This window comes from Acytostelium subglobosum (genome assembly GCF_000787575.1).
Source record: "Acytostelium subglobosum LB1 DNA, scaffold: scaffold6, whole genome shotgun sequence".
In the NCBI taxonomy this organism is placed as follows: domain Eukaryota; phylum Evosea; class Eumycetozoa; order Acytosteliales; family Acytosteliaceae; genus Acytostelium; species Acytostelium subglobosum.
The window spans coordinates 529,462-548,140 of NW_012236532.1; the positions used below are offsets into that span (position 1 = coordinate 529,462).

An 18,679-nucleotide genomic window follows, 5' to 3' on the forward strand; every position below is an offset into this window, starting at 1 on the left:
TCTAGAATGGAAGGGGCACCAAGTATTTATATCCTTGACAGTATCATTCATCAAGTCATCAAACAATCAAACAATCAATCAAACAATCAATTAATCAAACAATCAATCAATCAAAGTATATACTAGGATTTCCTTCCAAAAACTAATCAATCAATCAATATAATGTCTACTCCAACTCTTTACTATGTAAGTGGAGCAACATCATTGAGTTGCTGCTGGACACCATGTCTAACTCACACCTCTAACACATCACAATACAATAGTTTGATGCCCGTGCCCGTGCTGAGACCTCTAGACTGTTGTTCGTCTATTCTGGTGCCAAGTTCAATGACAACAGATCAGGATTCCCTTTGGCTGAGGATGTACGTGCAAAGACACCATTCGGTCAAGTTCCATTCTTGGAGGATGGCGAGACACAGTTGGCTCAATCAATTGCCATTGAGAGCTATCTGGCCGAGAAGTTCCAACTAGCTGGTAGCTCACCAACTGAGCGTGCTGAGGTCCTACAGTTTGCCTTGGTACCAGGTGACTTCTATGCTCCATACTTTGCCGCCAAGGATGATGCCGCCAACCTCAAGTTCAAGGAGGAGACTGCACCAAAGTTCTTTAGCAAGTTGGAGGCCGTTCTGATCAAGAAGGGTGGCGAGCACTTTGTTGGCAACAAGTTGACCTGGGCTGATATTAGCATCTTTAACTTGATCGACTTCTTCCACCAACAGCACAGCAACCTAGTGGCAGCCGTCCTTCCATTCCCAACATTGTTAGCCTTCCACAAGAGAGTGGCGGCCATCCCTCAGTTTGCCGAGTACCTTAAGAACAGACCAATTACCAGACTCTAAACATACTTACAGTATATGTAAATAATATATAATAAAGTGACAACCAATCAAACAGTAATACTTGGCTCAGAATGATGTAGTGTCACCCTACCTTAACATAAGTGGTGGCGAGTGTGGCAGTGGCCATCTTGTGTGAGTGAGACGACAACTCGTCTGATTGAATGGGGGCTGGGGTCTACAGGGGAGGAGGGAGGACGTTTATTGTTGAGCTATTTCAAGACTACAATAGATGGCTACTACGATTGAGTATTATAATTATTATATAAGGTTATTGGATGGAGTGTCAACATTGGTCACCAACCAATAATGGTGTTTGAGGGAGAGAGGGGAGAGGAGAGAAGAGAACGGGTGCGCGAAGTGTAGTCCACTAATGGATCATAAGACAGTCTACCACCGCTTACCTTCTTGGAGGAGGTGGAGCGGCAACCTTGGCTGGGAGCTTGGGTGGTGGAGCAGAGCCAGGTGGAGGAGCGGCAACCTTGGCCGCGAGCTTGGGAGGTGGACCAGCTGGCTTTTTCTGTTCAAGTGTCAATGTTTGATTGATTGAGTTAGTGAATGAGTGAGAATGATGGGATGATTGACAAACTTACCATGCCTGGGAGGGCCATTGGTGGAGCTCCAGTTGAAGGAGGTGGAGCACCCATGCCTGGACGTGGACCGCCTGGAGGTGGGGCACCCATACCTGGACGGGGACCGCCGGGGGGTGGAGCACCCATGCCTGGACGAGGACCGCCTGGCATACCCATGGGAGCACCTCCTGGACGTGGGCCGCCTGGGGCAGCACCACCGCCGCCAGACTTGTCTGGCGCAAGAATTGGACTTGAACGATCATTGGTCTTTGCCTTCTTCAACTTTGCTCCCTTGTGGATTGAGCTCAGCAAGGCGTTTCTCTCGGATGTCTTGGGAGGTGGGGCGACTGGTGCTGGGGGAGGTGGTGGACCTGGAGGGGGTGGGGGACCTCCTGGGCCTCTAGCCATCAAACCTGGCGGTGCTGCTACTTTTCCTCTAGTTGCCATTATTATTGTTTACAAATTGATTGATTGGGGAATGAGTGAGAGAGTTGATGATGATGATGTGTTAAATATTATACAAGTTACACAAGGTAGATAAATAAATAAATAAATAATATACACAAGTAAGTAAGAGATGGGGATGTAGTAGTTGGGAAGTTGGAAGTTATGTATTTAATGTTAACAACATTCAACTCGAGGTAGTGCTTTGACTGAATGAATTGGATTTGAGTGTTAATGAGGAGACTCTTCCAAAACTTACTTGATCAATATCTCTTTTGTGGAGTACTTTGGGCATTCTTGTCTACCTTTACCCCCTTGACAGCCATCCATCCAACCATCCAGCCTGGCACCAGAGTAGACCCACCCAACCACACACGTGATGGTTCGAGTAGGGCCACCCATCACATCTTATTAAATATTTAATTTCGATTTAAAGTGAGACCAATGGTAGGTCGATCCACCAACAACACCATTGGACACAGCAGCGTTATCATAAACTGTTTTGTGTGTGGTTGATGGTGGTGTTGGAAATTTGCGACTCTGATTGATGGACACATGATCCAAATCATTCAATCTCTCTTGAACGATCGAATGAATGAAGATAGAGACACGTCAGTGTTGTTGTGTACATCTCTACATTTAATAACATATGCTGGTGAATGAATGAATGGTTGAGTGAAATGAATGATGGATGAATGAGCGAACAACAACCACTCCTGGAGTGAGCGACGATGACGATGGTAGCCCTTGCTATAGGTCATCATTCCGCAGTCATTCGACAGATTGAACATCCAAAGCAGTGTTCCTCTCCATTGGGCGGATGTTTCAAGTTGCAGGAGCACTTGGGCAGCTTGTCCACAGCCGTCCTCACCATCTCTGTCGATTTCTTATGGCAGTCATCGCAGAAGTGTGTCTTTCCCCAACAGAAGAACACTGACATATTGCAACAGAACTTGCATTTGTACTCACTGTTGTCAGTCAAGTTGATTGATTCATTGTTAGTCAGTAAGCTTCATACTTTGATTGTGTTATTGTGTACATACACGTAGTCTTTTCCATGTTTGGCACAGTTGTCCTTTCCATCACAACTGCATCCTCCACAGAGTAGCTCCTCTGCCTTGAAGTCTACGTTATTCTCTCCACATGCTTTCTCTCCTCCAAAGTATGGTTTCTAAGTTTGTGTGGTGTCCACAGGGACAAGGCATTAGGAAACTAATGATGATGTTGATTGAATGTGCATCCACTGACTTACCTTGCACTTATAGCATGGGAAGTATGAGAATCTGTCCATGACATATTGTTCCTCTTTCTTGTACCATCGACATTTGGGATCTTTCAGATCGACGTCCTTCTCTGGTCCAAACTGGGTCAGTCGTTGTAGTCCCTTAGTTTTGATCGTGTTGTACAGATCCAGGAGTGGATCCAGCTCAGCCTTCAGAGCGACATGCTTTGTAAGCTCCTGACAAAGAGCACACTTCATGAATCCAAATGATATCCTAGACGAGTTCCACTTGTTTACCAGCTTCTTCTGGCAGCACTCATAGTGGAACTAAATGATTGATTGATTGATTGATTGATTGATCGTGATGGTTAGCGTGTTGACGTGTCAAAGTGGCACACAAGATTGACTTACAATGTGCCCACATTCAAGCTTTATACATGGTGCAGCGGCCAAGTCTTCAATCCAACATATATTACAAAAGTCAGTTGATATCTAATTGTTGACGATTGATTGATTGGATTGATTGAATGAGTGTTAGTCATTGATTGGAACTATTCCAAACATGTTTGTTCTATCACCAGGTGGACAAGCGTGCGTGATCCATACCTGATGCGATTTCTGACATTCCTCTACCAGACATGGAAGACAGTTGGATTCATTGTCGATACCATTGCAATGATGCCCGCATGGAAGTGTCTTCTTGCACGACTTTTGGAACTTGAGCGTGCATTCGTACAGAGAGCAGATCACACTGTTGTTTGATCCGCTGATGGTGTTTTGACAGAAGCGACAATGCTTGGACGTTGAGTACGTCTTGTACTGATCGCAAGTGAAGCCCAGGTGATAAGGTGTCAGCCTACAGTCTGCGCAGAACACAATCGAGCATGCAGGACACCTAAGCCTGCACTTATTCTTATGTTCGATCGCTTCCTTAGTCAATTCCTTTCCATTCTCATCCTGAGTGATTGATTGAGAAAGTGAGTGAGCGAGGGAGTGCACTTGAAGCATCGTGGTGCTCAATGTATCAAGGGATACCTACAAACTCCTTGTTTGTGCCTTGCAGACTGCGGTCATTGATCTTCTCAAAGAGGAGACTACATGATGGACACTTGCTGTAGTTCTGGTTCATGGTGACGACCTCCTCGAGTGAGGCAGAGTGATAGCGTGAGTACTCTTGCTCGTCCAGTACCTCTGTGATGTCTCCATGTGACAATGTGAGACTACACTTCTGGCATGTAATCCTTGACACCTCCTTCTTGTCCACCCAGCACATGACGTGTAGCTTCAGACACGGCCTACAATATACATGACCACATGCCTTAATAATGGTATGATGATGGTTAGTTGGCTGAGCTCACTAACTCAATCAACTGGCTCATTCCACGTTAACTTACATCGAGAAATACAACATTCTCATGCTCCGCCTGGATGTTGTTACAGCAGATGCAGTTGAGAACAAAGTCAGGCTGCTTGTCATGCATCTCTTGTTCATGAGAGAGTCGCTCTTGTTCGAGCATCTCCAGTACCAGTCGCTTGTTCTCCTCTTCCTCTTGGGCCAACTTCTCTTTCCTCTCGTCCTCTTGCAGTTGCTTTGCCAACATCAGTGATTTATATTCATCGTCCAACTCTCCATTGCTCATCAGTACAAAGCTTGTTGGTCTACTTGATCCATCATCTGAAACATATACATCTGTGTATCCAATATTATCTCTGTCTCCATTATCATTGTTGTTATTGTTGTTATTGAGGTTGTTGTTATGGTGATGATCATCTTCATAGTCATCTTCGTCTGAGGTGTCTACATTGTGTGCATTTCCAATCACATTGCCAAAGAGATATGAGTTGAGCAATCCAACAAATGAGTTATTATTATTGTTGTTGTTGTTATTGCTCGTTGATGTTGTTGAAGTTGTTGATGTCATTGGTGTCTTTGGTGTCTTTGGTGTACTTGGTGTTGATGTTGTAGTTGTTGTCGTTGTTGTTGTGGTTGTTGGAGGTAGAGGTGTAGGTGTGGCGGTAGAGGTAGTAGTGGTCGATGTTGTTGGTGTCATTGGATGGTCATTATATTTGTCGATGTTATAGTGATCATGGTCTACATTATAGTCGCCCTCATCATCATAGTCCGATGCATCGACGTCAATCATTGGCTGATCAACATCTATCACATTGTTATGATGTTGACCTTCCTCCTCTTGAAACTTCAATGCCTGCTGATGATCACTCTCCTCCAAACAATGATTATAATGATCTTGAAACATCGTTGCATGAATAGATCTTGAGCACATTGGACATTGTATTGAGTAATCTGTTTCAGTGTCCATCTTCCTCTTCTTCTTCTTCTTCTTCTTCTTCTTCTTCTTCTTCTTCTTCTTATACACAGGCTATATACACTATACTATATATATTCTATATTTATTAATATAACTATATATATATATATTACTATTACATTACAACTAAACAAACAAATAAAAGATAAATGAAGGGGTCGGATTCACCACATCCCCCACTCCACTACTTCCAAAAAGTTAAGATTAAAGTTGATATCATTGATGACTTGGCAGGGCAAGATTAGATAGGAATGGTAATTTGGTAAGATATACTTATTGTTTTTTTATTCTTTCAATCATATGTAATCGAAAGGAGGAGAATAAGAGAAGCCATGATCTATTGATCGGCCTCCATGGTGACCATCCACCCACTCAAGATTGTGGAATGTAGATGTTCATTCATTCACATCATTCATTTAGAGAGGGTGATGGAACATCATTCATCTACTTACTTATTCCCGTTCGAACTCACCACCCTTACTTACTTACTTAACCTAACACACACACATTGAACTGACAAGGTGTCACTCATTTAAATCCAATCTCACTGTCAATCAGATTAAGTATGGTTAAATAAGTGGCGCATTAATGTCACCATTATCCATCGAGTGCCCAGAGTAGATAAACATCTTAATTCATTCATTCATTCATTCATTATTATTATTCTGTCTTTCTTTCATTATTAATTATACTCACTCTGGTAAGTAATACTACCATACAACCAATTCAAACAATGTGATTGTTATTTTGAATATTACAGATAATAGTCAATGGAATATTCATTCAACCGACAATCCTTAAATTACAAACGATTATTATTTGAACCAATCAATTGTTGACTCATTACCACGTACATTATCACTCGAGTGACTTCGGAAACAGAGGGTACCCTCCATTCTCCATTCATTGTATTTGACAACCACATCACCATTGTTCCATTCATGGTTTATTAACCCCAATGTCGGGGTCTTTGTCGATTAAGGGTATCTCTATTCTATGATCATCGCCCAATTTGTCGAACATGTTTCGATTATTATTTGTTTATTTGTTTGTTCAATCTTGTGAGTGTGAGTGTGAGTGTTTGAAGGTCCCAATGTGGTAAACCCCAATGGACCAATGACCTTTGCCATCAGTAACACATACCCTACCACATCATAACAACATACATACCGTCAAGATGGACCACCACTTTAGTGTGTGTGTGTGTGTGTGTGTTGAACTACCTAAGTAGGTGGTTGTGGTTGTGGCAGTGGCAGTATGTGGTGTGTTGTTGGTAGGGTGACTGTTTGTTCAGGTCTCAGCTCAGCTCACTCATCTCCAACAACATCTTCAACATCATCATCATCATTGTCTAATGATGGCAGAGCATGAGCTGAGCGTTTCATCTCGTTCAGTTCAATGTCTTGTGTTGTTCAAGCATTGCACTAATGAGTGCTCGTTATTAACTCAATTATAATCAATCACAGACACATATACATACACACACATAGCCACATCCGCTTATCCATCCAATCAATCAATCCAAGCAAGCAAGCTAGCAAGCTACCAACATTACTTTACTGTTCTGGACGCAGTCAGTTTAGTCAGTCAGTCAGTCAGTCAGTTCAAGATCAGCTCAGATAACCTCTCTCTATTTGTCGAACGAACGACATTCCCCTGCTGCCCTGAATACTCAACGAGTCAACTCCATCGACTTCATCAACGACAACGACAACAAAAACTACAACAACAACAACAACAATGCGATCATTCAATATACTGTTACTTGCACTGCTCTCAATATTGGTATTGTTGCCAGGCTCTCAATTGAGTTTGGCATCATTCCATGCATACAACGTAACAACCGGTTGCTCAATGAATGGACTGAATTCCAGTTATATCGTCCCTCAGAACTTCACGCCAGTACGTCCAAGCCCGCCCCTAATGACCGGAACCTGCCAACTCAATCATCCCGAGTACGACACACTGGCCTGCTGCACATATGAACAATCCGTCGTGCTCAAGAACAACATGGCCATTGGCGCAACGATCTTTGGTCGCTGTCCAGCATGTCTCTACAACATCTGGGACCTGTGGTGCGCGTCCTCGTGCAGCCCCTACCAGTCCACATTCATGGTGCCGCGCAACATCTCGCACCCCAACTCCACCGAGCCCAAGATCGAATCGGTCTACTTCTACCTCGATCCCGTCTACGCACAAGGTCTCTACAACAGTTGTCGCGACGTCGACTCCAATGGGGCTGGTCCAATCGGCCAGTTCTACACAGACTATGTCGCCTTCTTCAATGGAATCTTTGGTGCCAATCCAGCCTTCAAGATATACTTCATGTTCGACGCTGACATTGGCTACACCAACACCATCGAACCTTGTGCTGCCTCCTGTTCATGTGACAGCTGTCGTGACAGCTGTGTCGAGAACAACTTCAATGGACTCAAGTTCAACTACACCTTACCATCGACCGAGTTGTTTAACATGGAGTATGTATCCAATCACCAACTCTAGGACTCGCCCTCGCCATTATACTGACACACTTATCCAACAGGATACCTTTCCTCTCAATTTGGTTCATCTACTCTTACGTTGCATTCATTATGACTGTATGCTTCGTCCTTTCGATCTACACTTTGGTCGGCTACTTCAAGCTCACTCAGAGAATGCTTTGGATGAATCTAGTGTATGTGATGATTGTTTTGTACATCTCTGCTCTGATCTTCCCCTTCGCCGCCGGCGTCGATCCCGAGTCCAGCAGCAAGTGCACATACAAGATGCCCTATGGACACAATTGGAATTGTGTTCTGGCTATATTCGTCGCGATCTACACTCCTCTGATCTGCATTCTCTTTGCTGTGATGGCCTTGGTTCTATACTTTGGCCGCGACCGCCTCGCCCCACCCCAACAATACATGGAGGAGGAGATGCCCATCCGTGCCGGCTCCATCCAATACAATGACAGCGATCACTACAACAACATGTCCGATGACATTGGCATCACCGACCCCTCGTTGGTCCAGCGAGCATTCTTTGTCTATGGCAAGTTCATCACTCGTTTCCCCAAGTTGGTTATCTTGGTCTGCATCCTCTTTGCCGCCATCTGTGCTGTTGGCATCCTCCGTTTGGACATTGAGCAGGATCCAGTCAAGCTATGGGCCTCACCAGACAGCCGTGCAGTCAAGGAGAAGGCCTACTTTGATAGCAACTTTGGACCATTCTATCGTACCGAACAACTGATCATCACTCTTCGCAATGATTCCTATGGTCAGGTGATGAGCCAGGATTCACTGGTGGCACTGATCAACCTGGAGTTGGATCTCATGAGCCTAACCACAACATACAATGGCCAGCCTCTCGCACTCTCCGACCTTTGTTTCCAGCCCACTCACAAGGGCTGTCTCGTCGAGTCCGTCACCAGCTTATGGCAAAGAAACATCGCAAAGTTGGAAAGCCAGGACGTTTATGATTACTACCAATACTGTCTGGGCAATCTGTTTGGCCCCGACTGTATGGACCTCATTGGCACGCCAGTCAACCCATCCGTCGTGCTCGGTGGCTGGAGCAACCACAGCTCATTCAACGCCACGGCCTTTGTCACCACATTCCTTCTCAACAACAAACCCGCCAACCTATCAGCCAACGAGGCGTGGGAGGCTGTCTGGCTCAACACTGTCAAGAGCTACAACGATAACGACACGTATCCATTCCGCATCGCCTACTCGTCTGAGCGCTCTGTCCAGGACGAGCTTGCCCGCGAGGGTGAGGCCGACATCCCAACCATCTTGATCTCCTACTCGGTGATGTTCCTCTACGTCTCTCTCGCTCTTGGAAAGTACTACCCGCTTCCCAGCAGATGGCTATCACTTGTTGTCAACTCTCGCTTCACTCTTGGTCTGTGTGGCATCATCATTGTCGCCCTCTCCATCCTCATCTCTGTGGGCATCTGCAGCATACTTGGTATCAAGGCCACGATGATCATCTCTGAGGTGATACCATTCCTTGTGCTGGCCATTGGTGTGGACAACATCTTCATTCTCGTCAACACATTTGAGTCTCTACACGTCTCCAAGTACGATTCACAAGCCAGGATAATTGTTCGCCCTTCACCAGAGCAGACACTTGCCCGCGCCCTCGCCAAGGTCGGTCCATCAATGGCCCTGGCCTCCCTCTCAGAGTCATTGGCATTCTTGTTGGGCACGCTCACAAAGATGCCCGCCGTCGTCGCATTCTCCTTCTACGCCTCGGTCGCAATCTTCTTTGATTTCCTCCTGCAGATCAGTGCCTTTGCCGTTCTCCTGGTTATTGACACTAAGCGCAGCGAGTCAAGACGCATAGATTGCCTCCCATGCATCCCGTTGGACGATGGCGAGAACTCTGACGACGATGAGCCCGAGAAACAGCCACTCATCGACGGCCAACCCGACGTCTTTAGCGATGTCACATACAAGAAGAAGGACGGATTGCTCAAGTTCCTCTTTAAGGAGTACTATGCACCATTCCTCGTACACCCCGTCGTAAAGGTAGTGGTCATCTTCTTCTTTGTAGGTCTGACACTGTTCAGCATCTCCAACACATTCAAACTCGAACTTGGTCTCGACCAGAGCGTGGCATTGCCCAAAGACAGCTACCTTCAGGACTACTTTGCGGAGCTGGCCGAGCGTCTCGAGGTGGGCCCACCATTCTACATCGTGATCCAGGGCAACTATGACTACAGCAACATCACCGACCAGAACTACCTCTGTGCCGAGGGTGGCTGCAACTCCAACTCAATCATCAACACGTTCAATCAGGCACCCTACGTCTTCTCTGGCATTGCCTCATGGCTGGACGACTACATCTCATGGTCACAGAACCCTAGTTGCTGCCAGATGTACCCGGACGGAAGCTACTGCACTGACCCCACCAACATCACATGTGTATCATGCTCCAATGGACAAACAGGTCGCCCCAACCCAGAAACCTTTGTCAGTTTCCTTCCAATCTTCTTGAACTTTGTCAACACTGCACAATGTCCAGTTGCCGGTCTTGCCTACCAAAGTGACACCAACCTCCAATCAGGCCAGATTGTCGCCTCCCGCTTCGACGGCTATCACACCACTCTAAGGACCCAGACAGACTTTATCAATGTAAGTTCAATCAATGTTCTGTGATTGATTGATAGATTGGTCGCCCACATACTAACTCATCATCAATCACTAGGCCCTCAAGTCAGCATACTGGGTAGCGGATCACTCTGACCTCAATGTGTTTGTTTACTCAGTGTTCTATGTCTACTTTGAGCAATACCTTAACATTGTGTCGATCGCTATCATGGACATTCTGTTGGCACTTGGAGGTGTATTGGTCGTTTGCCTACTCTTGTTGGCAAATCCAATCGTATCATTGATTGTGGTACTCTGTGTAGGTCTGGTATCAATCGACCTGCTTGGTATAATGGCACTGTGGAATGTCAACCTTAATGCCGTGTCCGTTGTCAATGTCGTCATGGCCATTGGTATCTCGATCGAGTTCTGTGTACACATTGCTCACACCTTTATCCGTGCGCCCAAACTTCTATCACGCGATGAAAAGGCCAAGTTTGCCATCTCCGAAGTTGGTGCATCCATTGTCAGTGGTATCTTCATTACCAAGTTGCTTGGAGTTGTCGTTCTTGGATTCTCAAAGTATGTAACATCTTCACTCATTCAATCAATCATTCAATCAATAGGACTGACCAACTCTATCCAATCATTACCATATCCAGCTCCGAGATATTCCAGGTGTACTACTTCCGCATGTACATCTCTATTGTTATTCTTGGTGGACTACATGGATTGGTACTTCTACCAGTATTACTCAGTCTTTTTGGTACAGACATGTTGAGCTTCTCCTCATGCTTCAAGTCCAAGAAACAACCACAAATTGATCCAATACCAATTATTTAATCGATCAATCCCAACAACAAACTATTAAATATAATAATATTGAGATCATAGTAAGTTGATTGATTGATTGATTAGTCACTGACCCATGCATGGTTACTGCGACTGTACCCGTCGAGGACAGTCAACGCGTTGACCCTACACGAACCAAGTGATGGAGTATCCCCTGAAATGTCGACAACAATTGATTTATTGGGCGATGTATACAGATTGACTTCCCGAAATTGTCGACAACATCTGAAATGTCCCTGGTATTTACGAATGGGCAACGTTGTCTACCTCAACACCAACATCATCTTTGGGCACTATTGTGCCCCTTCACAATACCAAAGGGTTCTATATATCAACACTACTGATGCAAGGCCTTATTATGGAGGTGAGACAATTCCGGTATCAAGTTGTATTTTCAAATAACATAATTATGTTATGTATCCTCTTTCTCCTCATTCCATTTGGGATTGTGGTTGATGGGTATAGGGTAGGGTAAGGGTCATTGAATTGGTAAACTTGTTGATCTTGAAAGTATTCCAAATGGATGGAGTACATCACAGTCACCCGACCGACAAGACACACCTTTATGGTATCTAGCCTGACTGACCCCATATTTAGAGTTGAGTTGATGAACACATTTATTTGATTGATCCAACGGCATCAATAAGTCTCACATACTCAAGTAATCGAAACATGACGATACCGTGCTCCTAGATGGAGGACCAAGATAAAAATAAACACACAAAGATAATAACCTAAATTAGGCGTTTACTATCACCTTGTGCCCAATCAACTCACAACAAACAAACACTAGGTCATGCAACCTTTTGCAAAAAACCCACTTGCTTCCACCCATCCACATCTCCAACACAACATAAAGGTGCAAATGGGCAACAATGTGTCGTCCAATCTCAAATCATCTAATTTTGCTCTTGATTGAAACACCCCCAATCACCACCATCGTGACGTCTCTCTGATCGAGCGTTATGCCCTAGGCTACAGGCGCTGTCACCTACCCCTGAGGGAATCCCTCAACGCATATGGCTAGATAGCATTAGATCCAACTAGATTTGGACACTTCTTGAATGCCCCGCCCATGATGGCATCAAGTCAATCACGTACATGTCTGGATTTACAATCTTAATAATGTTGGTGGTCCTGTGAGTGGGAGTACACCATCAACCAACAAAGGAAGCAACGAACTCTACACACTGGGGTGTGTGAGTTAGTATGAGTATATATTGGTTGCGTGCCGTGTTGGTGATGTTGTTGTTGCAATATGCCCCAACATCTACTGAACCTCTTCCCCGACAATCAGTCAGTCAGTCAGTCGTCTGCCATTCCATCTACAACAACCAGAGATAGGATAGCAATCTATACCATTCCATTCTATCATTCATTCCCCACATCACGTCACATGTCCAGCCCCCACCAGTCTGTCCTTCGTCCAATTGTATCAATCTATTATAAATAGTAGTAGACCGTCCTCATTCTTCATTTATCCAATCATTCATCATTCAATCAATCATATTATATAACTTCAACCACACACGCTCACCCTCTCTGACACCTCATCAATCATGTTACCAACTTTATCAGTATCAACCAATGCAACAACCGAAGAGGTTGATCAATGCAATGTCTTTGTGAAGTTCCTTCCAAGTGAATATACTGAGAAGGGTATGATTCCACCAATCACTCAAACTCCCCTACCAATCATTCAAATATACTAACTTTAATAATAATTATTAAATAGAATTGTATAACTTATTTGATCATTGTGGTCAAATAGTAAATACAAAGGTGATGGTTAATACAAAGACTGGACAAAGTCTTGGATATGGCTTTGTAAGGTTCTCTTCACCGACCGAGGCCTCAGACGCCATCCAAAGAATGAATAGATACCAACTAGGCAACAAGACATTGTTGTGCAAATTGTCCAAACCAATACAAATCGCCAACATTTCGACCGACTCTTTGAGTGGCCAACCCAGTGTCGAGGACCAAGAGATTGGTGAACCATGTCCAACTATATTCCTTCGTGTACTCTCCCCTACTATTACCAACGCACAACTTAGAGCTGCTTTTGAACGATTCGGTGAGATCATCGAGTGCCAAGTACACACCAATCCCATCTCTGGCAAGTCCAAGCGTTCTGGCATGGTACGCTACGCATCCACAGAAGAGGCAACCTATGCACTCGAGCGAATGAAGAATACCATGCTTCTTGGAGATACTCCATTGATTGGTATGTACCCCTCCACCCCCACCCATACCCTGGAATGATTCCAGATATTTATCAAACATGAATACTAACCTTTTAATTTGATTGAATAGTTAAATATGGAAAGGTCCTCTACTCACCAAGAGACTCATCTTCCACCTCTTCCTCCTCTTCCTCTTTTTCCTCAGTCTCCGCCTCCGCTTTTTCCACAACTTCCGCCTCTTCTCCATCTACTTTTTCCTCTCCTTCCTCCGCGCTCTCCCCAAACATTCGAGGCCACAGCCTTGATATCTCCGCTGTATCCCCATCCATCCACTCCCAACAACATCAACATCAACACTCACCTCTTCAATCACCACCTCCTCAACCTCCAACCCAAATAGTATACATGTACCCTTCCACAATTGACCAATCTGCGCCAGTCCACGCCACCTCACCATCGCCATACTACATTCAACATCCGCATCAACATCCAGCAGCCATACCAATGGTCTACGGAGGCATGCCAGCCGGTACTATGGCCGCATATGGCCATGAGAACTATGGTCCACACTATGTGGCACCTTATGACTCTCCGCCTCGTGCCGCGCCAGCAGTATCATACGCATCGGCCTATCCATCATACCACCACTCGCATCACTACTATCATCATCACCAACAAACATCAACGCCAGCATCCTACTATCCAATGACCTCAATGGAGAGTCATCAAGCATCCAACGATAACGCCACACTTGTAGTCACATGCCAAAGTGAAGTCAACTTCTCCGATTTATACAAAGCATTCTCCAAATATGGCTCGCTCCAGAGCTTAAAGGTATGTTTATCGCGCGTGCGTGCGAGCCACTCTTGATCGATCGATCGATTGATTGATTGAATGAATGAGTTCATTGTTACTGACTTGTGCCCATACCATCAGATACAGAAGGGCCAGGACAATGCCAGAGGAGTCACACACTGTCTAATAAGCTATGTGGATCCGGACGATGCTATCAACGCCAAGCACTTCCTGAATGGCAGTGACATTGGTGACCAGTGCGTCCATGTTGAGCATATGACTGGCGTTGCAGGCGTCGAGTCTCTCTTGTGTAATTAGAATAAACAACGCGGTGCCGCCAAAAAAGGGTGCGCACTTCGTTGTCCCAAGCCGATCGATCGGCTTCCAATCCTTTTTTTCCTTCCCAATACATCTTGTTCGTACCTTGATGTGATGTTATGTTGTTGAAGTTGAGATGGAAGGTGGAGTTATGGAGCCAAAGAGAATGATAGCATGGTCCCAATCAGCCCAATGATCTATTGTTGCCTCCTGTGCACTTGTTGTTGTTGTTGTTGTTGCTCTTGTTCTCGCCTCTTGACTGTGACTCATTGTTGTTGCCGTTGTTGCCATTGTCCAACTGCATGATCTGACTGGACATCATCCAGTTTAGTACCAACTCCTTGGGAAGTGATTGAAGGAGACGATCGCGTGCCTCCAGTTTATAATTCAAATCGACAATCTCACTCTCTTTCGTCTCTATCTTGTCCCTGAGGACGTAATTATTGTTAGAACTTGAACCCTCATCACGATCAATCAATCATGCATACCTCAGAGAATGTATCTCATTGTGAAGTCTATCCAATGTATCAACGAATCTTGATTGCTTCTGATGATATTGTAATTCATATTGTGCTCTTAGTAGGAAGTTTGATAATCTTCTCCTACTCATATCTTCCAAAATCTTATCTCTATCATATTCCTCGTCATCTTCGTCGTCATCCTCATCTTCATCTTCTTCATCTTCGTCATCTTGATCAACATTGACAATATCACGAGAAGTAGGAGTACGGACATTCCTCAAATTGCATAGAATTGAACAATCGTCTTCATCATCTTCATCATCACCATTGTCATCATCATCCAACCATTTCTCCTCATTCTCCATCAAGCTCAATAGTTCACCAAAGCCATATCTTCCATGTTCTGCTTCACTATTACTGCTTGTTGTGCTTGTTGTGCTAGTGCTCGTACTTGGAGTACCATTTGTATTGGTAGTTGTTGTACTTGGTAATGTTGGACTTGGTAATGTTGGACTTGTTGTGCTCGTTGTTGTAGTTGTACTTGTAGATGTGGTAGAGGTAGTCAGAGGTGTCGCATTAATGTGATGATGGTTATGATTCATATTTGCCAATGTATTATTCTTTGTTTGATATGTTGTCCTATTATTACTATTACTCCGACTACTACTTGTCGTAGTAGTACTACTACTCTCCTTCTCTATTGCCACCTTTGGTCTCTTCTTTATGCGTTCTCCAGTGCCATCAGTAGAATGCATAGCAACATTATCCATACTACTTATAGGTATCATGTATATTCTATCTATATGTTATTACTATCTATTACATGTATCTATCTATGTTTGTTTGGTTGGTTGAGTGGTGTGTGTTTGTTTGAGGGGTGGACAGGATGTCAATGTTCATTCATTCTTTCATTCATTGAAGTAGACATGGTGGGGGTGAAGTTACTCACAGGCAAAGACGCGCCAACACCTGTAGACACAGGGGAGAACTTTCATTCATTCATTCATACAAACAAAAAAATCAACATCTCGACTTCATTTTCATCATCAACCATCACTATCTCTTTCATTCTTATCACATCACATCTATATCCTATCTCTTTATATATATCTATATTGTATTGTATTGTATTGTATTTGTTATAAGATCAAGTAGCTAGCCACTCAAACATGGATAACGAACAGATGAAGAGTCAGAGGAAGAAGGAGTTGGAGGATATGAAGAAGAGGATTGCATTGTTGAAGGAACAGAAGAGTGCATTGGCCGAACAGAAAAAGACGACTCCAACTGGTACTACAAGTCCACCAACTGCAACTGCCACCTCATCATCTCCACCAATGCCATCTAGCAGCAACAACAACAACAACATGGACTTTGACTCGTTGATGAACTCCATTCATCAGATCGTCCCATCTGCGCCACCACCTACCCTCAACGACGACTCTGCCAAGCATGATAATCAAGCCGCACCAGTCAAGTCGTACGTATCCACTTCCTCACTTCATTATCATCATCGTGCTGGCGAGTGTACTGACCAGACCCATCAATCAATCGATCAATCATTCAATCATAGATACAAGCCTGTGCTCACCATCCAGAGCTTGGTAATTGACATTGATATCCCACCAAAGGAGATACCAATGTACTCAAAGGGAACACAGACTCTTGAGCCTGAGCCTCTTAGCGAGGAGGATGCTGCCAAGCTAGCACTCAATACACCAACCAAGGCAAAGTTGAAGTATCAACCAACATTCCTCCAGCAACAGCAGCAACAGCAACAGTTGTCATCCTCCAATCAAGGAACAGATACTCCCATTGAACCTGTCGAGCAGCCAGACTTCAATGAGCCACAGATCGAGGGTAAGACATGCTTGCTTGTGCACGATAGATCACTCACCCATTCAATCATACTGACATGTGTTAACGCGATACAGAGCTTAGCGAGCATGATAAGAACAACATCTTGGAGTCAGACTCATTCAGATCATTCTTCTCAAGGTCATCCAAGGTCATTGAGAGAGCACTCTACTTGGATGATTCAATTGATATTCTGGTTGACTACACCAAGTCTGATGAAGTGTAAGTGAGATTACTTTGATTGATTGGTTGATGGACTGGATTGGAGAAGAGTACTGATCATTTATGTATCACGATATAGAACCAAGTCATCGACAAAGGAATTGACACTTGTTGGCACATTGGCTGATGAGAGATGGACCAAGCATAGATCAGTCACCGACATCAATTGGTCACCAAAGCACCCAGAACTTGTTGTAACATCATACTCTTCGAATGAAGCTGGCTCACACGATCCCGATGGAGTTGTACTGGTTTGGTCAGTTAACAACTACTTCCAGAAGCCAGAGTATACATTTAATTGTCAGGTATGTATGCCCAATCATTCAATCAGTCAAACCATCAATCATACATGATGTACTCATTCAACCTCACATGATATAGTCCCCTGTGATGACAACATTCTTCTCAAGATTCCATCATACATTGATCGTTGGAGGAACTTATTCAGGTCAGATCGTGGTATGGGATACACGTTCAAAGTCGACACCAGTGCAGAGAACTCCATTGTCATCAATCGGACACACTCATCCAGTGTACAGCATGTCGGTGGTGGGATCGGCCAACGCAAACAGCTTGGTCTCCATATCGACCGATGGCAAGCTATGCAGCTGGAGTCTTGAGAACTTGTCACAGCCCATCGAAACACTGGACTTGAACTCGCGCAACAACACCAACATCTCGACTACGGCCTCGATCGCCGTCACGTCGCTGGTGTTCCCCGAGAGCGAGATGAACTCATTCTACGTCGGCACAGAGGAGGGCGTCATCTATCAGGCGCAGCGTCATGGCGCCAAGGCCGGCGTCAACGAGCGATTCAAGGGACACTATGGCCCCATCACCTCTGTCGACTTCCATCCCTCGCGCGGCAGCACAGACTTCTCCAACCTGTTCCTGTCCTCATCCACCGACTGGACTTGCAAGTTGTGGTCGACCAACAAGACAGAGACACCAATCTATTCATTCGAGGACTACGTCGAGTATGTGTACGATGCACGATGGTCGCCTACGGCACCATCGATCTTTGCTACGGGTGACGGAAGTGGACAGCTGTCTCTGTGGGATCTCAACGAGGAGACAGAGGCGCCCATCTTCCGCATCAAGCCCTCGTCACGCTCGCTCAACAGGATCTCTTGGTCTGCTGATGGCAAGCGTCTGTTGGCTGGTGACAGCGCCGGTTCGTTGTATCTCTACGACTCTAGCCAGTTCGCCTCGCCACAGCCCGATGATTGGAACCGTTTCGGCGATGTTGTAAATAAGCTCACGTCCAAGCCACTCAGTCTGCAACAAGACTCGCCAACCTTGGGCCACGCCGACCACGAATAGACACACCGCAACAACAGCCCAAAAGGTTAGACTTACATCCATCATCCATCAACCAAAAGAGTGCGCTCGCGTTCACATAACAGTCGTCGACGTTCGAACCAATAATAAACCAATCGATCAATAATGTTCTAATCATGCACGCGAGCATGCATGTGTATGTATTGCTATAATTCAGGAGACTTGAGGGTT

The 18,679-nt window shown here is 44.9% G+C and overlaps 7 protein-coding genes across 7 annotated transcripts; 4 read left to right on the plus strand and 3 right to left on the minus strand.

Moving 5' to 3' along the window:
* Positions 1-162: 162 nt before the first annotated feature.
* SAMD00019534_035460 (hypothetical protein) lies at positions 163-839 on the plus strand (the record flags this gene model as incomplete). Its single annotated transcript, XM_012904438.1, has 2 exons — positions 163-186; positions 264-839. The coding sequence occupies 2 exons, from the start codon at positions 163-165 to the stop codon at positions 837-839; spliced, it is 600 nt and encodes a 199-aa protein (XP_012759892.1).
* Positions 840-1,236: 397 nt separating this feature from the next.
* SAMD00019534_035470 (hypothetical protein) lies at positions 1,237-1,816 on the minus strand (the record flags this gene model as incomplete). Its single annotated transcript, XM_012904439.1, has 2 exons — positions 1,237-1,356; positions 1,430-1,816. The coding sequence occupies 2 exons, from the start codon at positions 1,814-1,816 to the stop codon at positions 1,237-1,239; spliced, it is 507 nt and encodes a 168-aa protein (XP_012759893.1).
* A 799-nt stretch (positions 1,817-2,615) lies between these two features.
* SAMD00019534_035480 (hypothetical protein) lies at positions 2,616-5,395 on the minus strand (the record flags this gene model as incomplete). The annotated part of the gene is made up of 7 exons (XM_012904440.1): positions 2,616-2,820; positions 2,896-3,023; positions 3,105-3,401; positions 3,486-3,566; positions 3,681-4,031; positions 4,114-4,392; positions 4,469-5,395. Coding segments are annotated over 7 exons (2,268 nt in total), but the record flags the coding sequence as incomplete, so codon positions are not given.
* Positions 5,396-7,327: 1,932 nt separating this feature from the next.
* Positions 7,328-11,319, plus strand: SAMD00019534_035490 (hypothetical protein; the record flags this gene model as incomplete). The annotated part of the gene is made up of 4 exons (XM_012904441.1): positions 7,328-7,881; positions 7,947-10,521; positions 10,595-11,058; positions 11,139-11,319. The coding sequence occupies 4 exons, from the start codon at positions 7,328-7,330 to the stop codon at positions 11,317-11,319; spliced, it is 3,774 nt and encodes a 1,257-aa protein (XP_012759895.1).
* Positions 11,320-12,887: 1,568 nt separating this feature from the next.
* SAMD00019534_035500 (hypothetical protein) lies at positions 12,888-14,627 on the plus strand (the record flags this gene model as incomplete). Its single annotated transcript, XM_012904442.1, has 4 exons — positions 12,888-12,987; positions 13,064-13,555; positions 13,645-14,348; positions 14,451-14,627. The coding sequence occupies 4 exons, from the start codon at positions 12,888-12,890 to the stop codon at positions 14,625-14,627; spliced, it is 1,473 nt and encodes a 490-aa protein (XP_012759896.1).
* A 187-nt stretch (positions 14,628-14,814) lies between these two features.
* On the minus strand, positions 14,815-15,876 carry SAMD00019534_035510 (hypothetical protein; the record flags this gene model as incomplete). Its single annotated transcript, XM_012904443.1, has 2 exons — positions 14,815-15,055; positions 15,116-15,876. Coding segments are annotated over 2 exons (1,002 nt in total), but the record flags the coding sequence as incomplete, so codon positions are not given.
* Positions 15,877-16,257: 381 nt separating this feature from the next.
* SAMD00019534_035520 (hypothetical protein) lies at positions 16,258-18,490 on the plus strand (the record flags this gene model as incomplete). Its single annotated transcript, XM_012904444.1, has 5 exons — positions 16,258-16,568; positions 16,662-16,948; positions 17,023-17,167; positions 17,247-17,472; positions 17,549-18,490. 5 exons carry the CDS (start codon positions 16,258-16,260, stop codon positions 18,488-18,490), a joined length of 1,911 nt encoding a protein of 636 aa, XP_012759898.1.
* Between the last annotated feature and the right edge of the window lie 189 nt (positions 18,491-18,679).